This window comes from Bombina bombina, chromosome 3 (genome assembly GCF_027579735.1).
Source record: "Bombina bombina isolate aBomBom1 chromosome 3, aBomBom1.pri, whole genome shotgun sequence".
Classification (NCBI taxonomy): domain Eukaryota; kingdom Metazoa; phylum Chordata; class Amphibia; order Anura; family Bombinatoridae; genus Bombina; species Bombina bombina.
This window is the reverse complement of record NC_069501.1, coordinates 184,874,472-184,899,464: the sequence shown is the minus strand read 5'-3', so window position 1 is coordinate 184,899,464 and position 24,993 is coordinate 184,874,472. Positions and strand designations below refer to the sequence as shown.

At 40.3% G+C, this 24,993-nt stretch overlaps 1 protein-coding gene across 1 annotated transcript in view; it reads right to left on the bottom strand.

The window, feature by feature from the left end:
* EPHA6 (EPH receptor A6) overlaps positions 1 to 24,993 on the bottom strand; it is a 1,448,913-nt gene that overhangs the window by 545,100 nt on the left and 878,820 nt on the right. The window contains exon 9 of the mRNA XM_053706041.1: positions 8,168 to 8,293. Within this exon, the coding sequence (XP_053562016.1) occupies positions 8,168 to 8,293 (126 nt within the window). The remainder of the gene's footprint in view (positions 1 to 8,167; positions 8,294 to 24,993) is intronic.

Below are 24,993 nucleotides of genomic sequence, written 5' to 3'. Positions count from 1 at the left end.
CCGACTGCTCCCCGACAGCATCAGACCCGACAACCTTTGGCTCCGCCGGCCTGATCCAACACGCCCCACAAGTGCTTCATCTGCGGACAGGTCAGTCACATCCAGTACCATTGCCCAACCCAGTCCAGCCCCCCCCTCCGGGTTCCAAACCAGAAAGTCCCCACCCAGTGGGTAAAAGCCCCTGCGAGGATCTATCAATCCACTGCCCACTACGAGTACACAGAGGACCCTACCGGGTGGGCAGATGAGGAAGTTGGGGTGGTGCATGAAGTGTGTGTTGCCATGGTTGATAATTGCAGCCACCATCAACAGGATGTGTGGGTCGATGGGCAGGCAGCCAAAGGATTAAGGGACACTGGCGCCACAATCACCCTGATCCAATCCCACCTTGCTCCCCCCTCCGGCACAGCTGGGAGGACCTTCTCCATTCGAGTGGCCGGAGGAGCCACTTTCCAAGTCCCCACAGTCCTTGTACACCTGCACTGGGGTGCAGGATCCCAGGATGTAGAGGTGGGCGTTATGCCCAAGCTCCCAGCCGAGGTCTTGTTGGGAAAAAACCTCGGCCACCTGGTTTCTGCTTATGTGGGGGAACCCCCTGAAAGCCTTACCCTGTGATTACCTTCCAGCAGGCTCAATGGCCAGCCGCTACCCCTCCCCCCGGGACCCAGGTAAGACAATCCACCCCAACTTCTACCCACCCCAGACAGACTGTCCGGACCTCTACCATACCCCCACCTCCCGACCCAACTCCTATACTTCTCCCTGACCAACCTTCTTGGACATCTCCTTCTGACTTTGCCCAAGAGACCTTGAGTGACAAAACCCATATAGATCGCAAGTAGGTTCCTACCCCCAGGGCCCCCGACGAGGATCACTTCCAGTGGGTGGGGGGCTCCTATACCGGGTCTCCAAGGGGAAGAAGGGCCCGGTGCCTAAATGTCGGCTGGTTGTACCGGAGAAGTTCCGGTCCGACATGCTGAGGATAGGACATGACATACCCCTGGCTTGACATTTAGGAAATTGCAGGACCCTCCAACGTATAGCCCAGACATTCCTCTGGCCCGGATCAGGGATGATATTAGGGAGTACTGTAAAATGTGTGGGGTAAGCCAGAAAGTAGGGACCACTCTAAAGCCCCACTCCACCCTCTCCCCATCATTGACAAACCATTTAGTAGAGTAGCTGTAAATATAGTGGGTCCATTAGCCTGGCCCAGTCCCTCAGGGAAGAAATACATCCACACCGTAGTGGACTATGCCACTCGGTACCCGAAGGCAGTCCTGCTGGCTAATATCCGGGCCGAGACAGTGGCCGATGCCCTGCTCTGGATATTCACCAGGGTGGGCTTCCCACAGGAGATAATCTCTGATCAGGGAACACAATTCACTGCAGAGGTTACTAGACAACTATGGGAACTGTGCAGGATTAAGTCCCTGCACAGCGCCTGTTCCACCCCCACACCAATGGGTTATGCAAAAGGTTTAATGGGACCTTGAAAATGTTGCTGAGAATGTTCCCGGCCACGCACAAGGACTGGGAAAGATTCCTGCCACACCTCCTTTTTGCATATAGAGAGGTGCCCCACAAATCCACAGGATTTTCCCCCTTTGAACTGCTATATGTTAGAAAGATACAGGGCCCCATAGAACTTGTCAGGCAGCATTGGGAGGGGAACACCGGAGAAGAGGGTCCGTCCATTGTGGAGTACGTCCTCCGCCTCCGGGATAGGCTAAAGGAGCTCACCGACCAGGTATGGTACATCAGGAATGCTCGTACATGAACCTTGAGTGTAGGACAAAAGGTGCTTGCCCTGAGGCCTGTCAAAACAGATAAGTTACAGGCTTCCTGGCAGGGACCCTACCAGGTGGTGGAACAGATGAACAACACCACCTACCTGGTAGCCAAATTTTCAGATGTACGAGTCCAGAGGACCTTCCATGTGAACATGTTGAAAGCCTATTCGGAGTGGCCCCAGAACGTAGCCACTGTATGTGCCCTGGCTGTGGAGGACTCAGAGAGTCTCACCATGCTGGAACTTCCCTTCCCAGGTGAGGCTCCACAAGATATAGCTGATATAACCTTAGATGAAAGGTTAAGGGGAAAACAGAGAGAACAAGTGCGCCAGCTACTAGAGAAATGACAGGAGTTGTTCTCTAACCTCCCCGGGTACACCCCAGTAGCTGTTCACCGGGTAGAGACCCCAGGATAGGCCGCTTACAGAGTCCCAGAAGCAGTCTGAGACAATATGCATTGGGAGCTCTGGGGAATGTTGGACCTAGGTGTCATTGAACCATCCAACAGTCCCTGGGCCTCACCGGGTGTTTTGGTACCCAAGAAATATGAGAACACCCGGTTCTGCATTGACTACCGTAAGCTCAAAGACAGAATAACCCCCGATGCCTACCCCATGCCCCGAGTCGACGACCTGTTGGACCGAATCGCCCGGGGCAACTTCCTGACCACCTTCGACCTCTGTAAGGGGTATTGGCAGATCCCCTTAACCCCCGACTCTGTCCCCAAGTCCGCCTTCATCACCCCCTTAAGCCTATACCAGTTTAAGGTCATGCCGTTTGGGATGAAGAACGCCTCTTCAACGTTCCAAAGAATGGCCTCCAGGACTATGCTTGTGTGTACCTGGACAACATTGCCATCTATAGCAACACCTGGGACCATTTTGTCCACCTAGGCGTCATCCTAGATCGCCTCGGAGCAGCCGGACTAACCAAAAGCCCGATAAATGCACCATCGGATGCTCAGAGGTCCAGTATTTAGGCCACCGAGTAGGCTGTGGAAAGCAGCAACCGGAACCCATTAAAATCGAAGCTGTGGCTAACTGGCCCACACCTTAGACAATAACCCAAGTTTTTGCCTCTTTAGGAACCGCTGGATATTACCGGCGGTTTGTACCCAACTACAGTGCCCTGGCCAAACCCCTGACTGGCATGACCCTCAAGCACCTTTTCCGAAAGAACCTGTGAGGCGGCCTTTCAAAGCCTTAAAAAGGCCTTATTCTCTGCCCCAGTACTGGCTGCACCTAACCCGGCTCAACATTTTTCTGTCAATACAGATGCATCCAGGTTTGGGCTGGGAGCAGTGCTAAGCCAGATAAACCAAGAGGACAAGTCCACCCAGAGAAGTAGGCTACGTGGCAGTGGAAAAAGAATGCCTGGCCCTGGTATGGGCCCTCAAGAAACTACAGCCCTACCTCTACGGCAGGCCCTTCACCGTCCTCACCGATCACAACCCCCTGGTTTGGCTTAACCGAGTGTCAGGGGACAATGGACACTTGCTAAGGTGGAGTTTAGCCATGCAGCCCTTCAACTTCAACATTCAGTACAGGCCGGGAAAGAGCAATGGGAATGCTGATGGTCTTTCCCGGCAGACAGAACTAGAACACGCCTCGGACAGCCCCAAGTAGACCCGTGTGGATCTCGCCGGGTCTGCCGAACTGGATGGGGAGAGTTGTCACGGGGCTGCACTGACGGAGCTAAACCCCTAGCCCCTACTACCTCACCCCTGTTGTTTCTCAGCAGTTTTGGGTTCCACAGAGCCACCACGATCGCTGGAAGCTTTTGGTTGCTTGTTTTGTCACACTGAACTTGTCTTGGAAGAATGGGTCTCTGACCGTCACATACCCTCTTCTGCTGGCCGGGCTCCTGGAACTCCCAGTCGGCCACATCATGGCCAAACAACCACTAACTTTTACCCTGGTCGCTCCAGCTGCCCTTTGGCCCTTTGTTCCACCTAAATGCTAGTTGTCTAGTTATTTGGGTGGGGATTGCTAAAATCCCTTTATCTTCGCTACATAGCGGCTGGTTCGAGGTGTTGAGAGATTGTTTTGGCAGAGCTACCCAGCCGGGGTAGCCGGTAATCCGTCACACTCATATATATATATATATATATATATATATATATATATATATATATATATATATATATATATATATATAGTGTTACAAATTAGGAAAAGCACAACAACTACATTTATTGTATAAATGTTTTCGGGGTTGCCACCATCCTCAGATACAGTATAAATGAAACTTTCTACTCACCATCCTATATACCCTCTCACCCAGTGTACATATCTGCCAGAAATGCACGCAGAGCCGCATTGTACCTCACCAGTTACTGCGCATGCGTGATGAGCACTAGGGATGCCCGCACAGGCCAAATGCCAAAACTAAAATTAACAACATGAATAAAATAGCTCTTCCAATGTCACATTTTAAGAGGGTGGTGAGGAACAATATTAATAATGATATCAAGTTATCACAACTCCAGGACATATATTCCAAGTTTGCTGAAAGGGGTTACAAAGCGGCCCAACTGAATTCCTGACTGTATGTACGGAAATGGACCAGTCAGAGGCATTGGTCAAGAAAGCTGCTTGAAAGACTGATTTTTTCAACTGAATTCAACTTTGATGTATTGGGACTCCCTGGCATTATGCAAAAGAACTGGGACATACTCACAACTGACTAAAACATTGCCCTTTAGAGGCATGGAACCACCAATGATTGGCTACCGGAGAGGCCGATCGATTAAAGATCTATTGCTTCATGCCGACTTCAGACCCAGCTACATATCCAGGACTTGGCTAGGTATCTATAGAAATGGTTGCTACCACTGTAGCGGTTGTATCACCTGTAGTGGACTTAAACAATGTAAATTCTTCAACCATCCATGGAGAAATAAAAGATATGAAATCAGGCACAGAGTCACCTGCACCACTAAATATGTGGTATATATGCTCCACTATCCTTGTGGGTTATTTTACATTGGTAAAACACAGGACGATCTACGCACACGGATGGCCAACCATCGCTCTGGGGTAAGATCAGCTCTGGGTACTGGTATGTCAGACCAGCCTGTAGCGAGACATTTCCTTAAAATGCAACATACTGTGGTGGACCTCAGATATGTCATTATTGATCATGTCCCCCCTTTGACAAGAGGAGGAGATAAAGGAAGGATCCTGTTGCAGAGGGAAAGTAAATGGATACATACTCTGGACACCCTGGCCCTTAAGGGTCTCAATGACAAATTGGATCTACAGTGTTTCCTATGATTACACTGGGGTATATGAGTACATATATATGATCTATGCTCTGTTCTTTTGCTTGATGTCTCTTTCTGCATGCATAAAGGATATAGCACCTGTTAGTATGTAATATGTAGGTTCACACTGCCTGTTTTAGTTTAGACTATTCTACTGCGTTAGTCTTATTTGCTTATCTAGATCAATATGGTGCTGGACATATATTTGTCCAAATTATTGCTCAATCCCATCAGTATGGATTGCTCCATTTTTTGTATATATTTTTTGTATATATATATTTTGTTTCTTATTGTTTAACTTGTAGCAGGGTTAGCCTGCTCCATAGTGCATCTCTATCTCTTGGTTTGTATGATCTAGGCATGGTGGCTTAACCAATATATGCTATGAATTATGTATTATATGATGCCCTTGCATGCAACATCCCTCCTATTGGGCTTCACTAAGGAACTGTGCTCTAGTGAAATGCTTAGCGGTTTAGGCTGCTAATAATTTCTAGTAATTTTTGGTAATTTGTTGTGCCTTAATAATGTGAGGATGCTAGTTAATTTGATGCAATGTCAACCGCATGTGTTTATTTTGAATTGCCTGCAACTGTCACTAGTATTTCTCAATGCTGTGTATTTTGTTCATGTTTTTAATTTTAGTTTTGGTATTTGGCCTGTGCAGGCATCCGTAGTGCTCATCACGCATGCGCAGTAGCTGGTGAGGTACGCTGTAGATCTGCACGCATTTCTGGCAGATATGTCCACTGGGTGAGAGGGTATATAGGATGGTGAGTAGAAAGTTTCATTAATACTGTATCTGAGGACGTGGGCAACCCCGAAAACGTTTATACAATAAATGTAGTTGTATCAAATCCGGAGGAGTGCTTTTCCTAATTAATAATTTGTAACACTATTATCCTGTTTGAGGAGCACCACGGTGGTTGTGATTACTAAAGTGTGCTGGGCTCATCTGCTTTGGTATAAATATAAGATATTTATATATAAGAATATCTATTCAAATTCCCCTATTTGAAGAACATTGAATACATAGTTAAACACTTTATTAAATATGAATATTGCATAAATATGATTTTTCATGTTTTCGGATACATATGTAATTATGTGTTTATGTATATATATATATATATATATATATATATATATATATATATATATATATATATATATATATATATATATACAGTATATGTCTGTAAATACATATATACACATATAAATACATATGTACACACACACACACATATATATATATATATATATATATATATATATATACATACATACATACATACATACATACATGCATATACATATTTAAACATATATATATGTATGTATCTCTATGTTAAAGCCCTATGACTGCCTTTTTTCTAACATCTGACACCTCATATCTTTGAGCCCTTATAACTTTTTAATATTTTTTATTAGACAATGTTTTTATGAGTGTAACCGTACTTTTCACTGTATTTTTTATGTGTTTTGTGCAACTTTTTTTACTCGCGTAACAGTTAAAGGGCCATGATACCCAAATGATGAAACACTTGAAAGTACTCATGCACACTCATGTTATTTCCCTATTCATTTTAAGGAAGTTAACTATAAAATCTCATGAGAGTTAAGTGAAATCTCATGAGATCACAGTAAAAGAGTTCATGACCTCAGCACTGCTGATGCTGATTGGCTGCTGCTGAGTATAACTTTTTACACAGAACTTACTCTGCTGAGCTGAGGAAGTTGTGAGGTAAAATGTCTTCCTTTTTTACATAGAGATTCTCAGGTGATATTTTCCTGTCAGCTTTTTACAGATATACTGCATCAGTTTCAAGTGATTTAGCATATGAGTATTATGTCCCTTTAACCAAAGCTCTGAAGTCACGCTAACCCATGCAGATTAAATTCAATTGCACTCAAGTGAACGCTTTTACTTTCAACTTGTAATTTTTTGACACGTGCAAAGACCTGCAATAAACCCCTTATCGCTAGTGCACAACAGTTAGCATGCCCCTAGTAATCTAGCCCTATGTCAATTTAGTTTTTTTCTATTTGTCACTGTCTATGTGTGTCTATCTCTTTCCCCCTCAGTGTTTTGTTGGACTTTGTGTCTAAGCATAATGCTTCCAAGAGCTAGCTCTTAAAGATGGGATAGTGGGATTATTATTTTTAAAAAGCAGTACATGTTTAACATGCCCACACTTGCTGTGAGAACTTAAAGGGCCATAATACCCAAATGTTGAAGCACTTCAAAGTGATGCAACATAGCTGTAAAAAGCTGACTAGAAAATATCACCTGAACATCTTTATGTAAAAAAGAAAGATATTTTACCTCAAAGTTTCTCAGTAGCCACATCCCATTGTAAAGGACTTCTAAGCAACAAATCAGTATGTCTGTCCCGGGACAGCGGAAGGAGCGAGCTTACGTGCACACTCATCTTATTTCCCTATTCAGTGTAAGGAAGTTTGCAATGAAATATCATGAGAGTTAAGTAAAATCTCATGAGATCACAGTAAAAGAGTTAATGACCTCAGTACTGTTGATGCTGATTGGCTGCTGTTCATTTCTTCATTTTTTTTTATTTACCTGCAGCTGGGCAACAGCTGAATTATAACTTTTTACACAGAACTTACTCTGCTGAGCTGAGGAAATTGTGAGGTAAAATATCTTCTTTCTTTACATAGAGATGCTCAAATGATATTTTGCTGTCAGCTTTTTATAGTTATACTGCATCAGTTTCAAGTGAATTAGCATATGAGCATTATGTCCCTTTAAGTGACTTTGGAGATTCTTTTGATCTATATATATATATATATATATATATATATATATATATATATATACACACACACTCACAGACACAGTTACATACATACACTATATACATACACACGAACAGATGCACACATACACTATGCACACACACACACACACGCACGCGCACACATGCACAAACGCACATATTCTAGTTATCATATTTTAAAGAGACATACCAAGGACATTAAACATTTTTTTTAATGTGTAAACATATAAAGTAAACCCTCCTATATTAAAGCAATAGCATGCACTGCAGTTTCATTTCAGAAATAATATATATTTTAACTCTTTTACCTGCTCCAATTACTCTTTCAATGCGGATCCTGGAGGGATCTATCTCTTTTGCAAACTCATGGACAGCTAAAGAGGGATCTTCATATGTGTCTGGGTCAATGTAGGTTTTTACTCCTGGAAACCTTACTAAACAGAAAAAAGTCAAATATGTGAAAGTAGGTTTGTTTATAACATGGTAACATGGCAAAGAAAATGAAATGAATCCATCAAATTCAATTCAATAAGTAATAGATAGCTAAACAATATATGCAAGAAACAGAGGCAAGCTTGTGTACCTTATCAGGCCTATAAAGGACATACAACTAATGTTGTTCCATCATGTATGAGTAACCATTTAACATGTTCAAAAAAACTTTATTTGGTTGTGGTGTTTAATAAAATGTTATTAAAAGGATATTAAACAGTATGAGATTGTAATACAGTATAAATGTGTTTATTGTGTGTAGTTAAAACACTTTGCAATATACTTTCATTATTTATTTTGTCCCCTTTTCCTGTAAGTTTAAGAAATATGAAACTCAAAACTTTTATTTCATGATTCAGACAGAGCATAAGATTTTAAACAACTTTCTAATTTACTACTATTATCAAATTTTCTTTGTTCTGTTTTTATCTTTTGTTGAAAAGTATGGATGTATGTTTAGGAGCAGGCCCATTTCTGGAGCACTATATGGCAGCAGGTGCAATAATGCTATTTGTAAGAGCACTAGATGGCAGCACTGTTTTCTGCCATAAAGTGCTCCAGATGCCTACCTAGGTATCTCTTCAACAAAGAATATCATGGGAATGAAGCACATTTGATAATAAAAGTAAAATGGAAGCTTTTTTTTTTTTAAATGTTATGCTCTGACTGAATCACAAAAGAATATTTTGGGATTTCATATCACTTTAACTTGGAAAATTGTTGATTTTTCTAAATTCCACTAAGTTTCTATAAAGTAATGGGTATTACCATGTTTCTACTTAAGTTGCCCCTTATCTTTTGCCCCTGCTGCAGACAATAAGAGACAGATATAAATTAGGTATTACAAGAGACAGTTCAAGCAAGGCTGTGTGAAACATAGGATAGTATAAAATGGATTCCACACAGCTTTGTTTGCACAGAGATAAATAGAAAACTAGTTTAAACATGGCGGCCCCCATTATTTTATAGAAACTAAAGTACTTCATAGAAAATAAACCTTTCAATATTTAAACAAGTAATCTAATTGTAAAAATACATTTACATATTATTCTAAGGCTCGTGTTTGTTTTGAATGCATCATTATGTCAAGAATGTATGTACTGTTTAAAATCTGTTTAAAGTACATATTTAAAGGGACAGTCTACACCAGAATTTTTATTGTTAACCCCTTTATAACCCATTCCCCAGTTTTGCATAACCAAAATACTTATAATAATATATGTTTTACCTCTGTGATTACCTTGTATCTAAGCCTCTGCAGACTGCCCCCTTATCTCAGTGCTTTTGACAGACATGTAGTTTAGTTAATCAGTGACGACTCCTAAATAACTCCACGTAAGTGAGCACAATGTTATCTAATATGACAAACATGAACTAGTACTGTCTAACTGTGGAAAACTTTCAAAATGCTCTGAGCTAAGAGGCGGTTTTTCAATGGTTTAGAAATCAGTTTGATGCTACCTAGGTTTAGCTTTTCAAAAATACCACCAAGGAAACAAAGCAAATTTAATGATAAAAGTCAATTGGAAAGTTGTTTAAAATTGCATGCCCTATCTGAATCATTAAAGTTTAATTTTGACTAGACTGTCCCTTTAAACCCAAAGAAGTGGGAGTGCTCTCTGCTTAGAGCCTATGGGACAGGTGGTAAGGCATCTCATTGGCTGAACTGCCTGTATTGTCAGACATGGACTGCAATTCTTTAAATGCTTTGCAAAAATGTTAAGTCTTTAATAATTGTTTCAAATGAGAAGTCATCAAATTGAAAATGATATGTAGCACAATACTGTTGTGGTTCATGCACTTTCAAAAGGCGATAACCACATGTCTTAAATCCCTTACACAAACATACATTTGCAAAATTACAATGCAGGGACAATTCAATACAATATTACCATAGAAGAAAAGAACATCACTTAGATAATGGTATAGCAAAGGGATACTCTGCCCCAACCAGCTTACACCATGGTGATATAATGGAATATTAAAGAAAGGATAAGATTAGAAGTGCATTTATCAAAAAGTGCAAGTCAGAGGTCAACCACCTCTTAAGTCTGCAATGTAGGCATGAATAATTTATAGAGATCTTTTTTTGAAAAGGTGACTTTTCAGAATGTCTAGAAACCAGAGCTGTGTGTTATCTTTGTTTTTATTTTTTACCATATTCTTGAACTTTGAATATTAGTAAAATCTGTTATAGTGCTCTACATAGCTTCCACAATTCAGCTATACAAATGTAATGTTGTAAATGCCCTAATAACAAGGTTTGTTGCGCATAAAGTACAGTAACAGTAAACAATTATATTGGTGTTATCTATTAATTTAGGATAACTGAAGTCATTAAAAATGTTAACATTGATTTAAATGGGAGTTTAAAAAACAATAGACGCAACCCAACAGTATTCTGATCCATCGGGAAATAACATAATTTATGTAAGAACTTACCTGATAAAATCATTTCTTTCATATTGACAAGAGTCCATGAACTAGTGACGTATGGGATATACAATCCTAACAGGAGGGGCAAAGTTTCCCAAACCTCAAAATGCCTATAAATACACCCCTCACTACACCCACAATTCAGTTTAATGAATAGCCAAGTAGTGGGGTGATAAAAAAGGAGTAAAAATCATCAACAAAGGAATTTGGAAATAATTGTGCTTTATACAAAAAAAATCATAACCACCATAAAAATGGTGGGCCTCATGGACGCTTGCCAATATGAAATAAATGAATTTATCAGGTAAGTTCTTACATAAATTATGTTTTCTTCCATGTAATTGGCAAGAGTCCATGAGATAGTGACATATGGGATAGCAATACCCAAGATGTGGAACTCCACGCAAGAGTCACTAGAGAAGGAGGGATAAAATAAACACAGCCATTTTTCGCTGAAGAAAATTAATCCACAACCCAAATATAAGTTTATTCTCATAAATGAAAGGAAAAAAATTAAAACATAAGAAAAAGAATCAAACTAAAACAGCTGCCTGAAGAACTTTTCTACCAAAAACTGCTTCCAAAGAAGCAAATACATAAAAACGGTAGCATTGAGTAAATGTATGCAAAGAAGACCAAGTTGCTGCTTTGCAAATCTGATCAACTGAAGCTTCATTCCTAAAAGCCCATGAAGTGGAGACTGATCTAGTAGAATGGGCTGTAATTCTCTGAGGCGGGGCTTGACCCGACTCCAAATAAGTTTGATGAATCAAAAGCTTTAACCACGATGCAAAGGAAATGGCAGAAGCCTTATGACCTTTCCTAGGACCAGAAAAGATAACAAATAGACTAGAAGTCTTCCTGAAATCTTTAGTAGCTTCAACATAATATTTCAGAGCTCTCACCACATCCAAAGAATGTAAAGACCTCTCCAAAGAATTCTTAGGATTAGGACATAAGGAAGGGACAACAATTGCTCTATTAATGTTGTTAGAATTCACAACCTTAGGTAAGAATTTAAATAAAGTCCGCAAAACTGCCTTATCCTTATGAAAAATCAGAAAAGGAGATTCACAAGAGAGAGCAGATAATTCAGAAACTCTTCTAGCAGAAGAGATGGCAAAAAGAAACAACACTTTCCAAGAAAGTAGTTTAATGTCAAAAGAATGCATAGGCTCAAATGGAGGAGCCTGTAAAGCTTTGTGCTGTCAACAGCTCCCCAACCTGAAAGACTTGCATCTGTTGTGATCACAGTCCAGGTTGGATGAACAAAAGAGGCCCCTAGAATTATACTATGGTGATCTAACCACCAAGTCAGAGATAGTCGAACATTGGGATTTAAGGATATTAATTGTGATATCCTTTTATAATCCCTGCACCATTGGTTCAGCAAACAAAGCTGGAGAGGTCTCATATGAAAATGAGCAAAGGGGATTGCGTCCGATGCTGCAGTCATGAGACCTAAAATTTCCATGCACATAGCTACTGAAGGGAATGACTGAGACTGAAGGTTCTGACAGGCTGCAACCAATTTTAAACATCTCTTGTCTGTTAGAGGCAGAGTCATGGACACTGAATCTATCTGGAAACCTAAAAAGGTGACCCTTGTCTGAGGAATCAAATAACTTTTTGGTAAATTGATCCTCCAACCATGTTTTCAAAGAAACAACACAAGTTGATTCATGTGAGATTCTGCAGAACGTAAAGACTGAGCTAGTACCAAGATATCATCCAAATACCGCAACACCCCGCTCTCTGATTACAGAGAGTAGGGCACCGAGAACCTTTGAAAAGATTCTTGGAGCTGTCGCTAGGCCAAAAGGAAGAGCGACAAATTGGTAATGCTTGTCTAGGAAGGAGAATATCAGAAACTGATAATGATCTGGATGAATCGGAATATGAAGATATGCATCCTGTAAGTCTATTGTGGACATATAATGCCCTTGCTGAACAAAAGGCAGAATAGTCCTTATAGTCAAAATTAAAACCAAATTAAGACTCCAAGGAGGAGAGATTGATTTAATGACAGACTTGATATGAACCAAAGCCTGAACAAAACAGTGAATATCAGGAAGCTTAGCAATCTTTCTGTGAAATAAAACAGAAAGAGCAGAGATTTGTCCCTTCAAGGAACTTGCAGACAAACCCTTATCCAAACCATCCTGACCAAACTGTAAAATTCTAGGAATTCTAAAAGAATGCCAAGAGAATTTATGAGAGGAACACCATGAAATGTAAGTCTTCCAAACTCGATAATAAATCTTTTTAGAAACAGATTTACGAGCCTGCAACATAGTATTAATCACAGAATCAGAGAAACCTCTATGACTAAGCACTAAGCGTTCAATTTCCATACCTTCAAATTTAATGATTTGAGATCCTGAAGGGAAAACGGACCTTGAGACAGAAGGTCCAGCCTTAATGGAAGTGGCCAAGGTTGGCAACTGGACATCCGAACAAGATCCGCATACCAAAACGTGTGAGGCCATGCTGGAGCCACCAGCAGCACAAACGATTGCTCCATGATGATTTTGGAGATCACTCTTGGAAGAAGAACTAAAGGCGGGAAAATATAAGCAGGTTGATAACACCAAGGAAGTGTCAACGCATCCACTGCTTCCGCTTGAGGATCCCTGGACCTGGACAGGTACCTGGGAAGTTTCTTGGGTAGATGAGAAGCCATCAGATATATTTCTAGAAGACCCCACATCTGAACAACCTAAGAAAACACATCTGGATGGAGGGACCACTCCACCCGGATGTAAAGTCTGATGGCTTAGATAATCCGCTTCCTAATTGTCTATACCTGGGATATGAACCGCAGAAATTAGACAGGAGCTGGATTCCGCCCAAGCAAGTATCCGGGATACTTCTTTCATAGCTTGGGGACTGTGAGTCCCACCCTGATGATTGACATATGCCACAGTTGTGATATTGTCTGTCTGAAAACAAATAAACGGTTTTCTCTTCAACAGAGGCCAAATCTGAAGAGCCCTGAAAATCGCATGGAGTTCTAAAATATTGATTGGTAATCTCGCCTCTTGAGTTTTCCAAACTCCTTGTGCTGTCAACAGCTCCCCAACCTGAAAGACTTGCATCTGTTGTTATCACAGTCCAGGTTGGATGAACAAAAGAGGCCCCTAGAATTATACGATGGTGATCTAACCACCAAGTCAGAGATAGTCGAACATTGGGATTTAAGGATATTAATTGTGATATCCTTTTATAATCCCTGCACCATTGGTTCAGCATACAAAGCTGGAGAGGTCTCATATGAAAATGAGCAAAGGGGATCGCATCCGATGCTGCAGTCATGAGACCTAAAACTTCCATGCACATAGCTACTGAAGGGAATGACTGAGACTGAAGGTTCTGAAAGGCTGCAACCAATTTTAAACATCTCTTGTCTGTTAGAGACAGAGTCATGGACACTGAATCTATCTGGAAACCTAAAAAGGTGACCCTTGTCTGAGGAATCAAAGAACTTTTTGGTAAATTGATCCTCCAACCATGTTTTCGAAGAAACAACACAAGTTGATTCATGTGAGATTCTGCAGAACGTAAAGACTGAGCTAGTACCAAGATATCATCCAAATAAGGAAACACCGCAATACCCAGCTCTCTGATTACAGAGAGTAGGGCACCGAGAACCTTTGAAAAGATTCCTGGAGCTGTTGCTAGGCCAAAAGAAAGAGCGACAAATTGGTAATGCTTGTCAAGGAAAGAGAATCTCAGAAACTGATAATGATCTGGATGAATCGGAATATGAAGATATGCATCCTGTAAGTTTATTGTGGACATATAATGCCCTTGCTGAACAAAAGGCAGAATAGTCCTTGTAGTCAACATTTTGAAAGTTGGTACTCTTACATAATGATTCCAAATTTTCAGATCCAGAACTGGTCTGAATGAATTTTCTTTCTTGGGGACAATGAATAGATTTGAATAAAGCCCCAGACCCTGTTCCTGAAATGGAACTGGCATGATAACCCCTGAAAACTCCAGGTCTGAAACACACTTCAGGAAAGCCTGAGCCTTTACTGGATTTGCTGGGATGCGTGAGAGAAAATATCTTCTCACAGGAGGTCTTACTCTGAATCCTATTTGGTACCCCTGAGAGACAATACTCAGAATCCATTGATTTTGGACAGAATTTGTCCAAACATCCTTGAAAAATCTTAATCTGGCTTGGATTTATCCCAATTTGAAGAAGGTTTCCAATTAGAAACAGATTCCTTGTGGGAAGGATTAGGTTTCTGTTCCTTATTTTGTCGAAAGGAACGAAAACGGTTAGAAGCTTTAGATTTACCCTTAGGTCTTTTATCCTGAGACAAAAAAACTCCCTTCCCCCCAGTGACAGTTGAAATAATTGAATCCAACTGAGAACCAAATAACTTATTACCTTGGAAAGAAAGAGATAGCAATCTGGACTTAGAAGTCATATCAGCATTCCAAGATTTAAGCCACAAAGCTCTTCTAGCTAATATAGCTAAAGACATAGATTTAACATCAATTTTGATGATATCAAAAATGGCATCACAAATAAAATGATTAGCATGTTGAAGCAAGTGAACAATGCTAGAAAATCAGAATCCAATTCTTGTTGCGCTAAATTTTGCAACCAAAAAGTTGATGCAGCTGCAACATCACCAGCCAAAGAAATTGCAGGCCTGAGAAGATGACCCGAATATAAATAGGTTTCCTAAGATAAGATTCAAGTTTCCTATCTAAAGGATCTTTAAAAGAAGTACTATCTTCCATAGGAATAGTAGTATGTTTAGCAAGAGTAGAGATAGCCCCATCAACTTTGGGGATGTTTTCCCAAAACTCCAATGTAACTGCTGGCAAAGGATACAATTTTTTAAACCTTGAAAAAGGAATAAAAGAAATACCAGGCCTATTCCATTACTTAGAAATCATATCAGAAATAGCACCAGGAACTAGAAAAACCTCTGGAGTAACCACATGAGGTTTATAAACAGAATTTAAATGTTTACTAGTTTTAATATCAAGAGGACTAGTTTCCTCAATATCCAATGTAATCAACACTTCTTTTAACAAAGAACGAATATACTCAATTTTAAATAAAAAAGTAGATTTGTCAGTGTCAATATCTGAGGAAGGATCTTCTGAATCAGATAGATCCTCATCAGAGGAGGATAATTCAGTAGGTTGTCGGTCATTTGAAATCTCATCAACTTTATGAGAAGTTTTAAAAGACCTTTTATGTTTATTAGAAGGTGGAATGGCAGACAAAGGCCTCTAGTTATCAAGCCGTCAACCGCAAATATGCTGGAATTCCTCAGCGTATTTGTGGCGAGGCTGATTCGCCTTAGTTATCAAGTACTACAGCCCGGCAAAAGTAGAATTTAGTGACGTAACATACGATCCACCGGTCTCAGTCCGACACAGATCGATGGTTACGTCACTACAGATGTTCCGAACACAAGTTTGGCACAATCTGACTACTTTTGGTAGTTATCAAATACCTACCAGGTACGCTCGCCACTATTCCGGGCCAGCGTACCTGGTTTTCAATCCGCCGCCGCCGCCATTGATTTCTAAGGGAAATGTCTGCACCTAACACCCCGAGTCTAAACACCCCTAATCTGCCCCCCCTACACCGCCGCCACCTATTTTATACTTATTAACCCCTAATCTGCCCCCCTACACCGCCACTGCCTACATTATATTTATTAACCCCTAAACCGCCGCTCCTGGACCCTGCCTCAACTAAAGAAACTTACTAACCCCTAAACCGCCGCTCCCGGACCCTGCGGCAACTATAATAAATATATTAACCCCTAAACCGCCGCTCCCAGACCCCGCCGCCACCTACATAATACCTATTAACCCCTAATCTCCCGCCCCCTATACCGCCGCCACCTATATTAAATTTATTAACCCCTATCCTGCCCCCCTTACACCGCCGCCACTATATTAAACTTATTAACCCCTAAACCTAAGTCTAACCATAACCCTAACACCCCCTAACTTAAATATTATTTAAATAAATCTAAATAAAAATTACTATCATTAACTAAATTATTCCTATTTAAAACTAAATACTTACCTGTAAAATAAACCCTAAGATAGCTACAAAATAACTAATAGTTACATTATAGCTAGCTTAGGGTTTATTTTTATTTTACAGGCAACTTTGTATTTATTTTAACCAGGTACAATAGTTATTAAATAGTTATTAAATATTTAATAACTACCTAGCTAAAATACTTACAAAATTACCTGTAAAATAAATCCTATACTAAGTTACAATTACACCTAACACTACACTATAATTAAATTAATTAAATAAATTAACTACAATTACCTAAAATTAAAATCAATTAAATAAACTAAACTATAGTACAAAAAAAACAAACACTAAATTACACAAAATAAAAAAAGAATTACAAGAAGTTTAAACTAATTACACCTAATCTAAGCCCCCTAATAAAATAATAAAGCCCCCCAAAATAAAAAAAAATCCCTACCCTATTCTAAATTACAAAGTAATCAGCTCTTTTACCAGCCCTTAAAAGGGCTTTTTGCGGGGCATTGCCCCAAAGTAATCAGCTCTTTTACCTGTAAAAAAAAATACAACCCCCCCAACATTAAAACCCACCACCCACATACCCCTACTCCAACCCACCCAAACCCCCCTTAAAAAAACCTAACACTAACCCCCTGAAGATCACCCTACCTTGAGCTGTGTTCACCCAGCCGGGCCAAATTCTTCATCCAAGCGGGGCAAGAAGAGGTCCTCCATCCGGCCAAAGTCTTCATCCAAGCGGGGCAAGAAGAGGTCCTCCATCCGGTAGAAGTCTTCATCCAAGCGGTGTCTTCTATCTTCATTCAACCGCGGCTCCATCTTGCAGATCACCCTACCTTGAGCCGTGTTCACCCAGCAGAGCCGAATTCTTCATCCAAGCAGGGCAAGAAGAGGTCCTCCATCCGGTAGAAGTCTTCATCCAAGCGGGGCAAGTAGAGGTCCTCCATCTGGTAGAAGTCTTCATCCAAGCGGGGCAAGAAGAGGTCCTCCATCCGGTAGAAGGCTTCATCCAAGAGGTGTCTTCTATCTTCATCCAACCGCGGCTCCATCTTGCAGACCTCTGACGCGGAACATCCTGCTGGCCCGACGACTACCCGACGAATGAAGGTTCCTTTAAGGGATGTCATCCAAGATGGCGTCCCTCGAATTCCGATTGGCTGATAGGATTCTATCAGCCAATCGGAATTAAGGTAGGAAAAATCTGATTGGCTGATTCAATCAGCCAATCGGATTGACCTTGCATTCTATTGGCTGATCGGAACAGCCAATAGAATGCGAGGTCAATCCGATTGGCTGATTGGATCAGCCAATCGGATTGAGCTTCAATCCGATTGGCTTATTGGATCAGCCAATCGGATTGAGCTTCAATCCGATTGGCTGATTGAATCAGCCAATCGGATTTTTCCTACCTTAATTCCAATTGGCTGATAGAATCCTAGCAGCCAATCAGAATTCGAGGGACGCCATCTTGGATGACGTCCCTTAAAGGAACCTTCATTCGTCGGGTAGTCATCGGGCCAGCAGGATGATCTGCGTCAGAGGTCTGCAAGATGGAGCCGCGGTTGGATGAAGATAGAAGACACCGCTTGGATGAAGACTTCTACTGGATGGAGGACCTCTTCTTGCCCCGCTTGGATGAAGACTTCTACCAGATGGAGGACCTCTACTTGCCCCGCTTGGATGAAGACTTCTACCGGATGGAGGACCTCTTCTTGCCCTGCTTGGATGAAGAATTCGGCCCTGCTGGGTGAACACGGCTCAAGGTAGGGTGATCTTCAGGGGGTTAGTGTAAGGTTTTTTTTAAGGGGGGTTTGGGTGGGTTAGAGTAGGGGTATGTGGGTGGTGGGTTTTAATGTTGGGGGTTGTATTTTTTTTTTACAGGTAAAAGAGCTGATTACTTTGGAGCAATGCCCCGCAAAAGCCCTTTTAAGGGCTGGTAAAAGAGCTGATTACTTTGTAATTTAGAATAGGGTAGGGCATTTTTTTATTTTGGGGGGCTTTATTATTTTATTAGGGGGCTTATATTAGGTGTAATTAGTTTAAACTTCTTGTAATTCTTTTTTTATTTTCTGTAATTTAGTGTTTTTGTTTTTTTGTACCATAGTTTAGTTTATTTAATTGAATTTAATTTTAGGTAATTGTAGTTAATTTATTTAATTAATTTAATGATAGTGTAGTGTTAGGTTTAATTGTAACTTAGGTTAGGATTTATTTTACAGGTCATTTTGTAAGTATTTTAGCTAGGTAGTTATTAAATAGTTATTAAATAGTTAATAACTATTGTACCTGGTTAAAATAAATACAAAGTTGCCTGTAAAATAAAATTAAATCCTAAAATAGCTACAATATAACTATTAGTTATATTGTAGCTATCTTAGGGTTTATTTTATAGGTAAGTATTTAGTTTTAAATAGGAATAATTTAGTTAATAATAGTAATTTTTATTTAGATTTATTTAAATAATATTTAAGTTAGGGGGTGTTAGGGTTAGACTTAGTTTTAGGGGTTAATAAGTTTAATATAGTGGTGGTGTAGGAGGGGCAGGATAGGGGTTATTAGCTTTAAGATAGGTGGCGGCGGGGTCCGGGAGCGGCAGTTTAGGAGTTAAACATTTAATTTAGTTGCGGCAGGGTCTGGGATCCGCAATATAGGGGTTAATAACTTTATGTAGGTGGCGGCAGTATAGGGGGTGGCAGATTAGGGGTTAATAAGTATAATGTAGGTGGCGGCGGGGTCCGGGAGCGGCGGTTTAGGGGTTCATATATTTGTTATAGTTGCGGCAGGGTCCGGGAGCAGCAGTTTAGGGGTTAATAAATTTATTCAGTTGCAGGGGGCTCCGGGAGCAGCGGTTTAGGGGGTAATAAGTTTATTTAGGTGCGGGGGGCTCCAGAAGCGGCGGTTTAGGGGGTAAAACAGTATAGTATAGTGTGGGTGCTTAGTGACAGGCTAGCAAGAAAGCTGCGAAGAAGCCGATGAGCAGCGAGATCGATGACTGTCAGTTAACAACAGTCCGCTGCTCATCGCACCGTACTTGGTGCACGGCTTCTTGACAGGTTTTTTGATAACTTTGGCGAATGTATTCAGGTCCGCGGTGGCGATGGTAGGTGAGCTTAGGCGAGCGTATTGGGACGGCAAATGCAGGAAAGTAGACAGCTTGATAACTAGAGGCCAAAGCCTTCTGAATAAAATCAGCAATAAATTCTTTTTAATTCACAGGTATATCTTGTACATTAGATGTTGAAGGAACAGCAACAGGCAATGTACTATTACTGATGGACACATTATCTGCATGTAAAAGTTTATCATGGCAACTATAACTAACCACAGCTGGAGATATAATCTCCACAAGTTTACAACAAATGCACTTAGCTTTGATAGAACTGTTATCAGGCAGCAGGGTTCCAACAGTGATTTCCGAGACAGGATCAGATTGAGACATCTTGCAAATGTAAGAGAAAAAAACAACATATAAAGAAAATGATCAATTTCCTTATATGGCAGTTTCAGGAATGGGAAAAAAATGCAAACAGCATAGCCCTCTGATAGAGAAAAAAGGCAAGAGGCATATAGGAATGGGGTTTTAAATTATGAAAATATTTGGCGCTAACAACATCTGGAAATGACACACTTGCGTCATTGAAGAAGGAACCTTGTGAAAGGACTCGGCATCAACTAAGACGCTGGAAGTGACAAATTTGCGTCATTGAACGTAACTTTGCGCCAAAAAATCTTGCTCCAATAATGACGCAATATATACATATTGTGCCCTTGCGAGCCTAATTCTGCCCGCAAATTTAAAATGACAGTCAATTGAAAAAAAGACTATACCCCAGGTAAGAAATACATTTTTCCTAAAAAATGCATTTCCCAGATATGAAACTGACAGTCTGCAAAAGTAAATATACTGAAAATCTGATTCATGGCAAATATAAGCATAATACATATATTTAGAACTTTATATAAATACATAAAGTGCCAAACCATAGCTGAGAGTGTCTTAAGTAATGAAAACCTACTTACCAAAAGACACCCATCCACATATAGCAGATAGCCAAACCAGTACTGAAACGGTTATCAGTAGAGGTAATGGAATATGAGAGTATAACGTTGATCTTAAAAGGGAGGTAGGAGATGAATCTCTATGACCAATAACAGAGAACCTATGAAATAGATCCCCGTGAGGAAAACCATTGCATTCAATAGGTGATACTCCCTTCACATCCCTCTGACATTTACTGTACTCTGAGAGGAATCGGGCTTCAAAATGCTGAGAAGCTCATGTCAATGTAGAAATCTTAGCACAAACTTGCTTCACCACCTCTATAGGAGGCAAAGTTTGTAAAACTGATTTGAGGGTGTGGTGAGGGGTGTATTTATAGGCATTTTGAGGTTTGGGAAACTTTGCCCCTCCTGGTAGGATTGTACATCCCATACGTCACTAGCTCATGGACTCTTGCCAATTACATGAAAGAAACCTATTTTTATGATTATTATCATCATCATCATCACTTTCTTGTAAACCACTGACAAATTCTGTAGCTCTGGGTACACAATAATACGTATTTATGCTAAAAATAAATATAGACACATATAAATGTCTAAACAAAACAGATTAAAACAGGAGAAAGAGAAAGAGAAGAGAGAGGAGATTGAGAAGAGAGAGAGTGAGACAGAGATTGAGAGAAACGCTGCAATTAGTTTGTTTAACAGTTTATAGTTATTTCTTGTAATTTCAATACTTTCACTGAGGGTTCATAACAGATATATAATAGAAAACCAATAAGAAAACTAGCGCCTAGATTACGAGTTTTGCGTTAGAAACTGTGCGGTGCTAACGAGCAGTTAATGCTCACCACTCACTTGCAGACAGCGCTGCTATTACAGGTTTTTAAAAACCCGGCGTTAGCCGCAAAAAAGTGAGCATAGAGCAAAATTTAGCTCCACATCTCACCTCAATACCATCACTGCTTAAGTTAGCGGTGAGCTGGTAAAACGTGCTTGTGCACGATTTCCCCATAGGAATCAATAGGGGAGAGCCGGCTGAAAAAAAAACTAACACCTGCTAAAAAGCAGCGTAACGCTCCTAACGCAGCCCCATTGATTCCTATGGGGAAACACATTTTATGTCTACACCTAACACCCTAACATGAACCCTGAGTCTAAACACCTCTAATCTTACACTTATTAACCCCTAATCTGCTGCCCCAGACATCGCCGACACCTAGATTATATTATTAACCCCTAATCTGCCGCCCCCTATGTCGCCGCAACCTACCTACATTTATTAACCCCTAATCTGCCGCCCCCAACGTCGCCGCCACTATAATAAAGTTATTAACCCCTAAACCTAAGTCTAACCCTAACCCTAACACCCCCTAACTTAAATATAATTAAAATAAATCTAAATAAAATTACTACAATTAACTAAATAATTCCCATTTAAAACTAAATACTTACCAATACAATAAACCCTAAGATAGCTACAATATAACTAATAGTTACATTGTAGCTAGCTTAGGCTTTATTTTTATTTTACAGGCAACTTTGTATTTATTTTAACTAGGTACAATAGTTATTAAATAGTTATTAACTATTTAATAACTACCTAGTTAAAATAAAGACAAATTAACCTGTAAAATAAAACCTTACCTAAGTTACAATTACACCTAACACTACACTATAATTAAATTAATTACCTAAATTAAATACAATTAATTACAATTAAATAAAATTATCTAAAGTACGAAAAATACAGACACTAAATTACAGAAAATAATAAAGAAATTACAAGATTTTTAAACTAATTACACCTACTCTAATCCCCCTAACAAACAAAATAAAAAGCCCCCTAAAATAAAAAAGCCCTACCCTACACTAAATTACAAATAGCCCTTAAAAGGGTCTTTTACGGGGCATTGCCCCAAAGTAATCAGCTCTTTTACCTGTAAAAAAAAGTACAAATACCCCCCACCAACATTAAAACCCACAACCCACAAAACCAACCCTACTCTAAAACCCACCCAATACCACCTTAAAAAACTAACACTAACCCCTTGAAGATCACCTTACCGGGTGACGTCTTCACCCAACCGGGCAGAAGTGGACCTCCAGACGGGCAGAAGTCTTCATCCAGACGGCATCTTCTATCTTCATTCATCCGGCGTGGAGCGGGTCCATCTTCAAGACATCCGACGCAGAGCATCCTCTTCTGTCCACGGCCGACGACTGAATGAAGGTTCCTTTAAATTATGTCATCCAAGATGGCGTCCCTTCAATTCCGATTGGCTGATAGAATTCTATCAGCCAATCAGAATTAAGGTAGAAAAAATCCTATTGGCTGATGCAATGAGCTGGCATCTTGGATGACGTCATTTAAAGGAACCTTCATTCAGTCGTCAGCCGTGGACAGAAGAGGATGCTCCGCGTTGGATGTCTTGAAGATGGACCCGCTCCGCGCCGGATGGATGAAGATAGAAGATGCCGTCTGGATGAAGACTTCTGCCCGTCTGGAGGACCACTTCTGCCCGGTAAGATGAAGACTTCTGCCCGTCTGGAGGTCCACTTCTGCCCAGCTGGGTGAAGAAGTCTCCCGGTAAGGTGATCTTCAAGGGGTTAGTGTTAGGTTTTTTCAAGGGGGGATTTGGGTGGGTTTTAGAGTAGGGTTGGTTGTGTGGGTGGTGGGTTTTAATGTTGGGGGGTATTTGTACTTTTTTTTACAGGTAAAAGAGCTGATTACTTTGGGGCAATGCCCCAAAAAAACATAATTTATGTAAGAACTTACCTGATAAATTCATTTCTTTCATATTAGCAAGAGTCCATGAGCTAGTGACGTATGGGATATACATTCCTACCAGGAGGGGCAAAGTTTCCCAAACCTCAAAATGCCTATAAATACACCCCTCACCACACCCACAATTCAGTTTAATGAATAGCCAAGAAGTGGGGTGATAAGAAAGGAGCGAAAGCATCAAAAATAAGGAATTGGAATAATTGTGCTTTATACAAAAAAATCATAGCCACCACAAAAAAGGGTGGGCCTCATGGACTCTTGCTAATATGAAAGAAATGAATTTATCAGGTAAGTTCTTACATAAATTATGTTTTCTTTCATGTAATTAGCAAGAGTCCATGAGCTAGTGACGTATGGGATAGCAGATACCCAAGATGTGGAACTTCCACGCAAGAGTCACTAGAGAGGGAGGGATAAAATAAAGACAGCCAATTCTGCTGAAAAAATAATCCACAACCCAAATCAAAAAGTTTTAATCTTATAATGAAAAAAACTGAAATTAAAAGCAGAAGAATCAAACTGAAACAGCTGCCTGAAATACTTTTCTACCAAAAACTGCTTCAGAAGAAGAGAAAACATAAAAATGGTAGAATTTAGTAAAAGTATGCAAAGAAGATCAAGTTGCTGCTTTGCAAATCTGATCAACAGAAGCTTCATTCCTAAAAGCCCAGGAAGTAGAAACTGACCTAGTAGAATGAGCCGTAATCCTTTGAGGCAGGGATTTACCCGACTCTACATAAGCATGATGAATCAAAGACTTTAACCAAGACGCCAAAGAAATGGCAGAAGCCTTCTGACCTTTCCTAGAACCAGAAAAGATAACAAATAGACTAGAAGTCTTTCTGAAATCTTTAGTAGCTTCAACATAATATTTCAAAGCTCTTACTACATCCAAAGAATGTAAAGATCTTTCCAGAGAATTATTAGGATTAGGACACAACGAAGGGACAACAATTTCTCTACTAATGTTGTTAGAATTCACAACCTTAGGTAAAAATTTAATGAAGTCCGCAACACCGCCTTATCCTGATGAAAAATCAGAAAAGGAGATTCACAAGAAAGAGCAGATAACTCAGAAACTCTTCTAGCAGAAGAGATGGACAAAAGGAACAAAACTTTCCAAGAAAGTAATTTAATATCCAGAAAATACATAGGTTCAAACGGAGGAGCCTTTAAAGCCCTCAGAACCAAATTGAGACTCCAAGGAGGAGAGATTGACTTAATGACAGGCTTGATATGAACCAAAGCCTGTACAAAACAATGAATATCAGGATGATTAGCAATCTTTCTGTGAAAAAGAACCGAAAGAGCAGAGATTTGTCCTTTCAAGGAACTTGCAGACAAACCTTTATCCAAACCATCTT